Below are 12730 nucleotides of genomic sequence, written 5' to 3'. Positions count from 1 at the left end.
ATATTTCATTAACTTTTTTTTTTTAATGAGGAGAAAAAACTTCATAATGAATACAACATTCCACATTGATACTTTAAAAAAGTTCTTCCCCATAAACATAATTCTAGAAATCTAGATAAACTTCATAAAACTAAAAAGGAAGAAGGTATTTCTGAAAGATGAAAGGAAAGCATGTCTCTGACCGATGAGCGCTTTTCTGTTTGCAGGCGTGGTTGTTGATTCATGCAACCTTTTAAGAATTCAGCTGCTCATCACTATTTCAGATATTAAAAATTTCCTCACAGTTGAAAGTTCAACGTGTGTTCTTACACTGAATGTCATACACAGTGTTTTAGTCTGTATGTAATGAAAGAAATGTGTTCATGAAAAAGTTTCACACCCAGTTTTAGAGCATAGATCTTACTACAAACAAAAATAATTCTCACACAAAAATGCAAACATGATCAATTGTATTTTTTCTACTGAGCAATTTGAAGTTTGGTTCTCATGAGCGTTTGTTATTTAGTAACACTGCAACTAATTAAAAGAAAAAAAAAATCAAGGTAAAAGCTACAACAATGTATTTTAGTGATATTTTTCAACTGAAGCACTACCATGACTAACAAGTTCCTATGAAAACAAACGGCTAGTGTAACTATAGATGCCAACTTCCTATAAGGTAATAGTTCTTACAGGGTGATATTAACACATATAGGATTCATAGTTTGGCCAGCCTCTTCAGAGCCAGTACAGGCTCTACATCCAGCTGACAGAGGCTGACTTTGCACCAAGTGCCTAATCAAAAACAATTAAAATGTCAGCATAAATGTGAATGAATACATAGGGTTGCTGCCTGTTTAACAATCTGCTTTGATTTCAACAGGTTTTTTTTTAACTTAACCATGAAGGAAATAAACCTGTTTTTCAAATATACAGTATAAACTATATCCACCAATACCATTCTCTTATGAAACACCCCATGATTTTCAAATTAAAAACAAAACATTGGCTTCTTAATCAAAAACAGAAGTTTGTTCCCAATTAAGACACGACATTTAGGCATCTAATTGTCAGTGTCTACATGTGAGCTAGATGTCTAAGCTGCTTGTATAGTCTATGAACACCTACAACACATGGCAAACAAAGCCTAGAGAGCTCACTCTAACATGGGCACAAATGCTTCTTCACTCATATAAATTTCCAAATTGACATTAAATGCCAGCCATCGTGCAAAAAGAAGACAGCAAAATTTTAAGATACCTCAAACCATTTACCCATAAGACTCATGATAAAGTTCTGAATGGCAAAAATGACATGACAGTTAATAAGCAACAAGACAAACCTTTTACAGTCCTTTTCCTGTAATCCATTAAAAACAATAATCTCACAATAAGATCTATACAAGGATTTTTACTTTATGAAGCTGAAAAATTAATGTTTCATAGATCTGGTTTGGTACAAATCATTATATTAGCTTCAGTCTTAAAATACACAAAAATTTTCTTATATCCAGGTCTGCTTCCATTTTGCTACCGAAATTATGTAAGAATATATTAAAAAAGAACTCTATCATAACGAACCACATCAAAAAAGAAGTTTTGGGACAGTAAAACTTACTCCTTCATTCCATCAGCAAGACTATAATTCTTTTTTTTTAAAAGAACTTCCAAAACAAAAGTATGAATTGCACATGTCAGAGCCACGTGGAAATAACTTCTCACATTTATCTCCTGCGATATAAAGCAGAAGCTCACTTCTCTTTTGGAATTACTCAAATCCTCATAAATAAATTATAAAGCACGTACATACTGCCAACATTGAAGACTTTGAAACTGTTCAACTTAATTTTTCCAAGAGGAAGAAAAAAGTTAGAACAATGACCTCCAAGTTCTAGCAAGTTAAACACATCTCACCAGACCTAATATTACCTCTGAGTATTTGTCATTTCAAGATTGCATCTATTTTCCTAAAAATTATAATCCTATGCAGTGTAATGCTTCAAGAAAGCATCAGGTCAGCTTATTCAGAGCAATCTGATACAGTCGTTTTCATCTATTCTAATGAAATGACAGTTTACATCAAAATATAACGAAAAATCATATCCCAATCAAAACATATATTTAGATTATTAGAATGTCTAGTAGATGTTCCTAAATCATCTAGCAGTCAAAAAGTATCTACGTCACTAGATTCACAATTACAGTAGCCTTTGCAGCTTTATTATTACTAAAAAAAAATATTAAATAGCAGATAGGAGACAACAGAGATCTTGACATTAACTTACCTAAATTATTAGGTTACAACTGATACCTCAAAAAACACAAGAGTCCATAAAGAACTGGCCCTGCTGAACGGCATTATGTTTAAACTGTGGAATGTTGGATAATGTGCAGGCAAAGTATATGCTCCCCTCTGTTCCACAGTTTCTTACTGGAGAAAAAAGTTACTAACCTATTAGCAAAGATCAACTAATCAAAATAACTTTTAGGACCTGCTGGTTTTCCAAACCTCCTAACAACAAATCTGCAGTTTTTTTGATGAATGAAATTAATACTAACTACATTCTAGTTTAAACCTTCCAAAGGAAAAGTACTTACAAAATTTGACCAACTACCAGAAAGTATTCCCTCAAAAAGGTAAAAGTAAAGACTGCCTATCCTTGGCCAGAATCAATGATCTTTCACACCTCTTCACTTAGAAATGAAGATTAAAAAACAAAGAATTTTGCAGGATTTCAAACTAGCTTTCTAAAATATAAAGTTCTTTATACAGTAATATGCTGAAGAACATTGACAACTTCCCAAATGACTAACTAGAGATTTCTCTCGTTCATTTGTGTATTTTGATATAGCTGACATTACCTGGCATAGTTTCCCACTTATGTCAGCATTCATGACAGCAGTAAAAACAAAGAAAATAAACAAATAAAAAAGAGGCATTAAAGTGAAATATTGAGGGGTGGGACTCCTACTTCAAATAATCCTAGAAAGTCCCTCCTTACCAATATCTGATTTACATACCTCAAAATAAGAAATAGTTTTACATCTATTTCATTTGGACCTTTCAAATAGTTTAGCATTTTAAGGAGTTTTTACTACAGCTGAGGTAGACACTCAAGTACTAACACAGGGAGATTCAAATCCGGCCAAAGGCTTCACCAGCAATCAGCAAGAAGCCATCAGTTTACATGCTATTTAATAAAGCTGAAGAAAGTCAGTGATAATGTTTTAAGCACTTACAAAGCTGCAACTCACAAGATTCTCCTGTCCCTCAAGACAATGGTACATCTTAAATTGAATGACCTTGTCTCAGATTAAGATGGATTTTTGCCTGCCAGGTACAATTCTCCAAAGGCTAGACTCTCATACTAAACACACGATGAGGATCATACTGCAGAATTCCACACAGAGCAGTCAACAATAGCTGTGGTGAATATAGACAGTGAATAAAACATTGAGAATTTGGAGTCCAAGCATTTCATGCTATTTTTCTAAGTGGATGATTACTTTCGTAGAGCCACAACTGAAAATGGAGACCTTCCTCAGCATAAGTATAGCACTAGCATTAAAAAGTAGCATTAAAAAGTTCTCATGCTACTGGATTTTTTGCTACATGCCCAAAAGTAAAGCATCACTGATATAGCACACAGGAAAAGACATGTAGGTTTGTTACACATATCCAAGACATCTTTTTAACATTTTGATGTGTGGCCCAAGTTTGTTTTCCCCATTGCACTGCAAATAATTACCTGCCAAAATATCAGTGTTCCGTGCAGCTATTGTTTTCACTTTTATTATTCCTGATTCAGCAGCCTGGAGGAAAAGAAAATAAGTAGTTTAGATGCTATTTCATACCTCAGTATCTTGAAAGAAATAAGAATATTGAAGATAAATAAAAATATACTGTCTCAGAGCAAAAATGTTTTTGTAGTGTTTTCAGTAAGCAGAGCTAATGCAGAATTGAAACCTTTGTAGCTTCTGGAATTCCTTTCTGGAATTCCACAGGAAGGGGTTCTGTGGTTCAGAATTTTTAGAAACCATGATTCTCGCTGTATTATTTTCCAGTCCTATGAATGCAAAGAGAGATCACTAGTAAACAAAACACTGTTACATAGTCCCTGTACAGTTTCAAACTGTGAAACAATTACTGTGATATATAATCTGTCACATTCATTGGGTTGAAATGCTAAAGAGACTGAGAAGACCAGTAATTATACCAATGCTTAAGACTTAAGCAATGAAATCCAGTTCATAAACTGGATGTGGTACACGACACTTGAATATTATTACTGTTCTTCCAGTGGGGTAGCAGTATTTTCCATTTGAAAGCTAACACTTTCACTAACAATGAGTACCAGAATGAAACCCATTTTCCCATGGACTTTGTATCCTGAACGCCCTACACAAACTATGCCAGGGCAGTACCACAAAGAAGCCTTCCTAACAACACTCTGTTCTTCCTGCCGTGCCATACAATCCACACCAACAGTTCCTCCCCTTTCCCAGTAAGTATGACCTGACAGACCAACAGCATCCTCCTCTCCCTCACGCACCCCTTCAGCAGGGCCCAGGGTACAGATGTGCAGGCTGGGGGATGCATGTGCACACACCGTCTGGACGTCAACCAGGTGCTGCAGAGCTGAGGAGCCCACTGAGAAGATCACATCTGCTGTGAGGGAACAGCAATTCTCTCTTCAACTGTCCATAAACGCTTCCAATCACTAAAGTCATGTTCTCTAATGAAATCAAGCCAAACTGAAAATATAACGTTGTGGCTTTGCATTTCAAAATTACAATTTCTGACAAGTTTTGTGTAAAAAAAAAAAGGCAAAATACATTGCAAACAGCTCCTTTCCATTTTTTAGTTCTGTTAATACATTAGAAACCTCTGGAAACAATTAAAGAAATAACGTGCAATATGCTGCACACCAAAATAAATGCATCAGGTTCTCCCAAATGATACAACACATTACTAGGAAATACTATTGTGCCAAATTTCAAAGTACATTTCCCCTTTTAGTTTAGGTTCATATTTCTGTGTACTTCCCACACTAAACACTTCCATTTTTCCATGGATTATTACTATCCGATGCTATATAAAACAGATTAGAGAAGCAGACAAGCTGTGGCAGCAGAAATATGAAAGCGAGAGTACATGAAGTTCCACCAAGTAGTAATATACCCCCTCCATCAAAACACTACTCCAACAAGATTTCCCAGAAAGTCAGGTTAAGATGACTGTACAAATTCAAAATCAAATATTTTCATTAAGATCTGATAAACATATTTCTCAAAATAGCTAAATTAGAAATGTGGACCTGAAATTTTCTACTTTTATTTTATTTCCAACACAAACAAAAAGACTAAACACTGCCTTTCCATCATTGAAGAGATTCGTGAAATTCTGGGAATTTATTTAAGCTTTGCTAAACACAGTGTTTCTACTTTAAAAATATAGACACAATAATATCCACAGTGCCTGAATTAACACACAACATGCTCAAATAAACAAAGTGACATGGAAACGTATCTTTCACATAATTAAAATGAGGAGTGCGAAATGCACTTCTCATTTATTTTAATTACGTTCACTTAACGTGTTGAAGTGTCTTAAGTTTTAAGTCAATCCCTGTTCTTCTTCAGTTATAAATTGTCAGCTAATTGGGGGGGGGGGGGGGGGGAGTGTCTTGTCACAACAAATTGTTCCTACTAATTAATATGAAGGATTTGTCACAGTCCAACATTAATTATCTTCAGACTAAACCTCATCACATCTACTGGCAATTGATTTCTTTCTTGCCAGGAGTAACAAACTCACCCTGAATAAAAGCAATATTAAGCCTGCCCACATGCGTGACATTCACAAACGCCACGAACTCTGCACAAAGAAGGAAAAAATTATTTCCAACACAATGTCTCCCAGTTAGTTGCTTCCGTGCTAGCTTTATATAAAATAGCATACATTTTAAAAAAAAGTAAGGTAAAACAAAACAACATCTATTAGACTTTTTCTACTGCTCTGAATATACCAGATAGTTTTTCTCCATGAAATATAGGAAGTTCTACGATTATCTGCATTATGCTCTGGTTTCTATTTAGAATTGCAATTCAAAATGTTTACAGTTAAAAACTAATTACACTGCACATATCCTACAGGAAAAAAAAAAAAAAACCACACAAAACCCCCAATATTCCACTATATATGTAAAAAAGAACACATATTATTATTCACAAAAAATTACCTCACAAATGACCAGTAGAAAAAGTGAAACTATAAATAGTTATCTGGCTATTCCATTTCCATCAGTACAAAAGTATATTTGGATCACATCAATTTAACTTGGCAAGTTAAAAGAGATATTAGTAGATACTAAGTTTACAAATTTACATCAATTTGAAATTACTACAGCACTCCCTAGAACACTGCCCCATTAGAAAAGGATCTTATAAAAACACTAATCAAGGAGATGGCCAGCACCATACTACGCATTTAGAGGTAAACATGATAATTTCCTTTCACACAAACCACCTGAGGAACCTGGATATACAGAAGTCTATGGGACCTGATGAGATACATCCCAGAGTCCTGAGGAAATCGGCTGATGTAGTCGCTAAGCCACTCTCCATGATATTTGAAAAGTCATGGCAGTCAGGTGAAGTCCCTGGGGACTGGAAAAAGAGAAACATTGTGCCCATCTTTAAAAAGGGTATGAAGAGGACCCAGGGAACTACTGTCCTGTCAGCCTCACCTCTGTGCCAGGGAAGATCATGGAACAGATCCTCCTAGAAGCCTTAGCACATGGAGGACAGGGAGGTGATGCGAGGCAGCCAGCATGGCTTCACCAAGGGCAGTCCTGCGTGACCAACCTAGTGACATTCTGTGACGGAGTGACCACATCAGTGGACAATGAAAGAGCTATGGATGTCACCTGTCTGGACTTCTGTAAGGGCTTTGACATGGTCCCCCATAGCATCCTTCTCTCTAAACTGGAGAGATACAGATTTGATGGGTAGAATGTTTAGTAGATAAGGAACTGGCTGGATGGTCACATCCAGAGGGTAGTAGTCAATGGCTCAATGTCCAGATGGAGACCAGTGACGAGTGGTGTCCCTAAGGGGTCTATACTGGGACCAGTACTATTTAATATCTTCATCAATGACATAGTGGGATCGAGTGCACCCTCAGCAAGTTTGCAGATGACACCAAGCTGAGTGCTGCAGTTGACACACCAGAAGGATGGGATGTCATCCAGAGACCTAGACAAGCTGGAGACGTTGGCCTGTAAGAACCCCATGAGGCTGAACAAAGCCAAATGCAGGTTCCTGCACCTGGGGTCAGGGCAACCCCTGGTATCAATACAGGCTGGGGGATGAAGAGATTGAGAGCAGCCCTGCAGAGAAGGACCTGGGGGCACCAGTGAACGAAAAGCTGGACATGAGCCAACGTGTGCTTGCAGCCCAGAAGGCCAACCGTATCCTGGGCTGCATCAAAAGCAGCGTGGCCAGCAGGTCAAGGGAGGTGATTCTGCCCCTCTACTCCGCTCTGGTGAGACCCCACCCAGAGTGCTGCATCCAGCTCTGGAGCCTCAGCACAATAAGGACACGGAACTGTTGGAGCGGGTCCAGAGGAAGCCACAAAAATGATCCGAGAGCTGGAGCACCTCTGCTGTGAGGACAGGCTGAGAGAGTTGGGGTTGTTCAGCCTGGAGAAGAGAAGGCTGCAGGGAGACCTTATTGTGGCCTTTCAGTGCTTAAAGGGGTACATCAGGAAGGATGAGGGCAACCTCTTTAGCAAGGCCTGTTGTGACAGGACAAGGGGTGATGGTTTTAAACTGAAGGAGGGTAGATTTAGACTGGATTTTTTACAATGAGGGTGGTGAAACACTGGAACAGGTTGCCCAGAGAGGTGGTGGATGCCCCAACCCTAGAAACATTCAAGGTCAGGTTGGACGGAGCTCTGAGCAACCTGATCTAGTTGAAGATGTCCCCACTCACTGCCAGGGGGCTGGACTAGATGACCTCTAATGGTCCCTTCCAACCCAAACCATTCTATGATTCTATGATAAATATAAGGTGCCATGTTTTTTAAAGCAGTCACCACTTTTAGAAGTAACATTATCAGTTTCCCTTAAGACCGCAGTTAATAGTTTAATGAGCAAGTTCTCTCTTTAACAAAGCAACATACGTGCATAATTCCTGTAACATAACAAAGCTCAAGTGTACCTGAAACCTTCAGTTAATTAGATTTCCTATTCTGCTACTTTAATAACTATGAAATGAACTGAAATAAAATGTCTCAAACACACACTTGCCCTTACTGGGCTTTGTTTCATGTTTCTCCTGAAGCAACTACAGCAGTCAGTTTGGGGAGAGGAAATGCTGAAGAACATAAACTGACTCTCAGTGATAGCACATATTCAAGTCAAACTCTTCTGGACACTGATTTGCTTTTAGGCAAACAGCCAATACTCTCACAGTAAAATCCAACAGGACCCTCTGGGCTCAAGAACTTGCCATCATCTTTCTGCTTCCTTGGAACTTACCAAGTATTTGCTGATTACATGGAAATCACTCTTCACAGAAATCAAAGTACGGCAAATGGAGAATTTATGTACCAAAAAAAATATCAAAACACGTAGTGCTGCTGCAAGTAAACTGAAAAGAAGCCTAGGCATAATATCTGCCTCCTGGCCTCAAAGTTCCTCTCCTAAGGTACAGTCTGACGAGAACATTCATAGCTCCCTGAGAACCTCACCCTAAAGTTACCTTGTAGACAGAGGCTCTCTGCACAAGAGAGAGCGGGATGTGGAAATCTGTAGAGACTTTCAAACCCAGCTGTAAGAGTTTCTCAGATCCAAAACTCGTCCCCTCCTCACGGATTTCTCAGTCCTCAGTTCAAACAGGGAAGAACTTCAGCCTTTGTGTCATTAGATAGGGTGTGCACATCTTCCAGCTTTTTGGAAATTTTAACCCTTGTGTAGGGCCAAAATCACCATCAGGTAACAGAGACAGGTAACTTCTGCTCAGGCACTCAGGAAGCAAAGACGTAAACTACCCTCAAGTAAAAGCAACATTTTCCAACAACCAGGTAACATTTAAGTCCCAGAGCTAAATTTCTCCACATAAAGTATATGCACACAGACTAAAAAGATCTGTAACTCATGAATAGCATATGGAGGTACCAGGATAATTGGGGTATGCAATTCTACTAGCTACTGGTCAGGACAATGTAAAGGCAAGCCACCCATATCAGCAGCAGAGCAGTAAGTGCACCTGAAAGGCACCGGTTCCTAAAGTCTGTCTTTCAGCGACACTGAAAGCTCTCAAACCTAACCGCAGTGGATCAGTCTATGTTACTGAAAGAGACTGCTACAGCTAACTCCATGACGATAATGTTACCTGGCAGCCCAAGACCAGCCACAAGGATAACGGCATGGCATATGCTTGAACACGTAACTGTGTAATTATTTAGCGGTTTACTTCTCACAGGCAAAGGCATCACGGAAGCCCTACTGCAAGGTGGCAATGCATACGGATGGGCAAGCAACATACCAGAGGGTCAGCTGGGATGTGACTTGACAGCACATCCCTGGCTCTACAGTAATCCCTATGGACTTGCCCTTACTCTGGGGTAAATGTGAGAGCGTGACCCTTCTTTCATCAAAAAACAACAAGATGGTTAACTTTTCTTAAGGGAAAGATGAAACAAGTTTCTAATCTCTTACTAGTGACCCTTTTCAGAAAGTGAGAAGAATACCACCTCTACTGTATTAACAATTTTTTTAAAGTTTCAAAAAGGGGGTTTTTAAAAAGGATCAACTTGCTGATCTTCAAATAAACCAGTATCTCAAAATTAGGATCAGAAGCCAGCATCTTTCTTTTTTAAACCAAAAGTTACATACACACATAAAGATATTTAGTGTAACAAGCAGGCATGTGCTAATTTCTGCTAAGGCTTGATCTAACTTGAAATATATTTTTGTCTGAACTTCTAAATATGATAGTATTGTTACAAAAAAGTAATAAATAAAGAATTTCCACCACTAATGCTTTGAATGACCATTTGTGTTTCAGTTGTGTGCTCAGAGCAAATTGCTATCTCCAGAGATACCAAAATTACTGTAAGGTTTGCAGCTCTTAGTACACACAAGCTTTTGATTTCTCTCTTCTAAAAAGAAAAGCACTCAGGAATGTAGGCCTGTGTTGGTATCTACATTACATTGTTTGCCAACCTTCTACTATGATTGGATGTGAGTAATACATGTCATCTATGGTCACTTCCACATCTATTACATGAAATAAAAAGCACAATTTTTTTCTGTTCATCATTATCTGCCTTTCCAGCTGGAACACTACCCCTATATCCAATAGTTTAGATAAGAGATCCTCCTGTGTAAAGTACAGTTTCACTTCATTTTTATTCTGGCTGTTATTCTGCAAAAGCACATTCTGGACCATTACTGTACTGCTAAACTATTATTTGGAAAAGGACACACTCAAAATGCTCCACACTAAATCAACCTCATGAAAGCACTCGAGTATGCCACGTTTGTGTGAAAAAGCACTGTACTTGCTTTCTGTATTTTCATACTCCTCCCCAGGAGTACAATCCCTACTCAGACCCTTCTCTTATATATGCTCATTCTACCTGTGATTTAAACCGGAGAAATGCCAGTTCTGATCTGACAGCACTGTGCACTCACAGGGTTTTATTATATTGAATGATTTAATGTATTTGGATTAGAGCTTGCTCACATTCTACTAGCTTGGAGCAAAGCCTAGCAGCAGCCTCTGGGAATGAAGCACAACCCGCTGTAATAGCAGATACAGGTAGGAAGTACATGAACCAAGTTCTTAAGTCATCAGGGCCAGTGTCATTGAAAGGCCAGCCTCCCTCAGGGCCATGGTGACTGGGGAAGGTTATTGATGACTGGGGAGAGGTAAGCACCACATACATCTCAAGGGAGGGCATGGAAGAGCATTCAGGGTGCTACAGGCCAATAAGCTTCATGGAACAAACTCTCCTGGTAGCCACTTCTAGGCACATGCAGGACAAGATGATGACTAGGAACAGCCAACATGAATTTAGCATGACCCTCACCAACTCGACTGCCTTCTACAATGAGAAGATGGGCTGTGTGGGTAAGGGGAGAGCACTACATACTTTATATGTATATATGTATGTATTCAGAGGAACCCAGATAGGCTGAGAAATGGGCTGGTACAAACCTCATGAAGTTTAACAAAGGCCAATGCAAAGTCCAGCCCCTGCACCAGTTCAGGCTGTGGGCTGGCTTTGCAGCAAATCATCCAGGGTCCTGGTGGGCAACAAAGCAGAACCAAGAGCCAGCAGTGAGCCCTTCCAACAAAGGTGGCCAACTGCATCCTGGGCTGTATTAGCGAGAACATAAGCAGCAGGTTGAGGGAAGAGAGTCCTTCCCTCTCTTTGGCTCTTGTGGGACCACTCCTGGAATAGTATGACCAGTTTCTTGAACTGGGGAGGCTAAAAAACATTGACATGGTGGAGCAAGTTCATTGGAGGTCTACCAAGACAGCAGGGGGATAGATAAGGAGATACTGATAGAGCTGCACTTGTTCAGCGTGAAGACAAGACTAAGGGGAGGGCTTGTTCATGTCCACAACTTTCTAAAGGGAGGCTATAGTCAACATGAAAAAGTTTGCAATCGCTGTTCAGATATGTGCCTCACCCTGGATATATGTACAAGCACAGCAAGAACACAGGGAACACTGAAAGCAATAATGCTCCTTTCAAATCTCTTCATATTCTACAATAACTGCATAAGTTTCTCACTGTAAATTTTCCTGGTAAAATCGTAAAATAGTAATAATTTTCCTACAAACTGAAAGTTGTATTTTGGTAAACCACTTTCACTACCACAAAACCTTCAAGACAAAACCAGCTACAGCTTTCCAATTTTTTAAGTTTGGAATGTGTGATTCACATGAATTGTTGAACAGCCTGATTAACTTTTTTTGTTTAAATCAAGAAATTAATTTATTTGCTGGTTTTGTTTGCGTTAGCTTTACTTAGCATATAAAGACAAGCAATTGCAAACAGACCATCAGTCTCTATTCACATACAAAGTTTCTTCAGCTGTTCACAGTTCACCTGAGACAGATGCAAAATTGCTCTGGTTTATCTACATGTGCTCAGTGAATGAAATCAATAGTGTACATTTCTGATCCCAACAACAGGTACAACAATAGTTGAAGATACTAATTCCTGCTAGTCTTGATTCTACTCAAGGATGGTGTCATTCTCAATTACCAGAGCTCCAATGTTTTGAGAAAAAATAAAAGCATTAACTGATTCTATTATACACTTTCTCACCAACTCAAGATTTGCGATATTGCAGTTTTGGGGGTTTTGTTTTTCTAGAACACACACATTTCCATTTCAAGTGCAACTACATTAGCTGCCCTCATATTAAAAGTGCTCTTTCACTTAACAGGAGTGACTACTCCTCAGGTCCATTAGTCTCCTGAAATTGTCAGTTTGCAGTACCATCAGCCAATTCAGAATCCTGAAAGTTAATCATCAATAATGCCAGAAGAGGTGTCAGTGTTATCTAAATTGCTTCAGAGCTGTTTGCCTCTGGAGGTACCTCACTTGACATGAACGTGTAGGTTAAGATAATGAAATACAAATACTTAATATCAGGACTTTTCATGTGACAATCAAAATATTACACCTCAGCTGGAAAAACCATCACATATAAATCAACAGAACA

General features: G+C 38.8%; 1 protein-coding gene across 3 annotated transcripts in view; it reads right to left on the bottom strand.

The window, feature by feature from the left end:
* Positions 1-12730, bottom strand: part of MON2 (MON2 homolog, regulator of endosome-to-Golgi trafficking) — an 83993-nt gene that overhangs the window by 63348 nt on the left and 7915 nt on the right. For all 3 annotated transcript variants that reach the window (XR_010372419.1, XM_064448539.1, XM_064448550.1), the window contains exon 2: positions 3728-3791. Coding sequence is in view for 2 of the 3 variants with exons in the window: in XM_064448539.1 (XP_064304609.1) it covers positions 3728-3791 (64 nt within the window). In the remaining variant the exon portion in view is untranslated. The remainder of the gene's footprint in view (positions 1-3727; positions 3792-12730) is intronic.

The sequence above is a fragment of the Phalacrocorax carbo genome, chromosome 1, assembly GCF_963921805.1.
Source record: "Phalacrocorax carbo chromosome 1, bPhaCar2.1, whole genome shotgun sequence".
NCBI lineage: Eukaryota > Metazoa > Chordata > Aves > Suliformes > Phalacrocoracidae > Phalacrocorax > Phalacrocorax carbo.
Note: the sequence above shows the minus strand (reverse complement) of the source record. Positions and strands in the feature narration are given on the sequence as shown.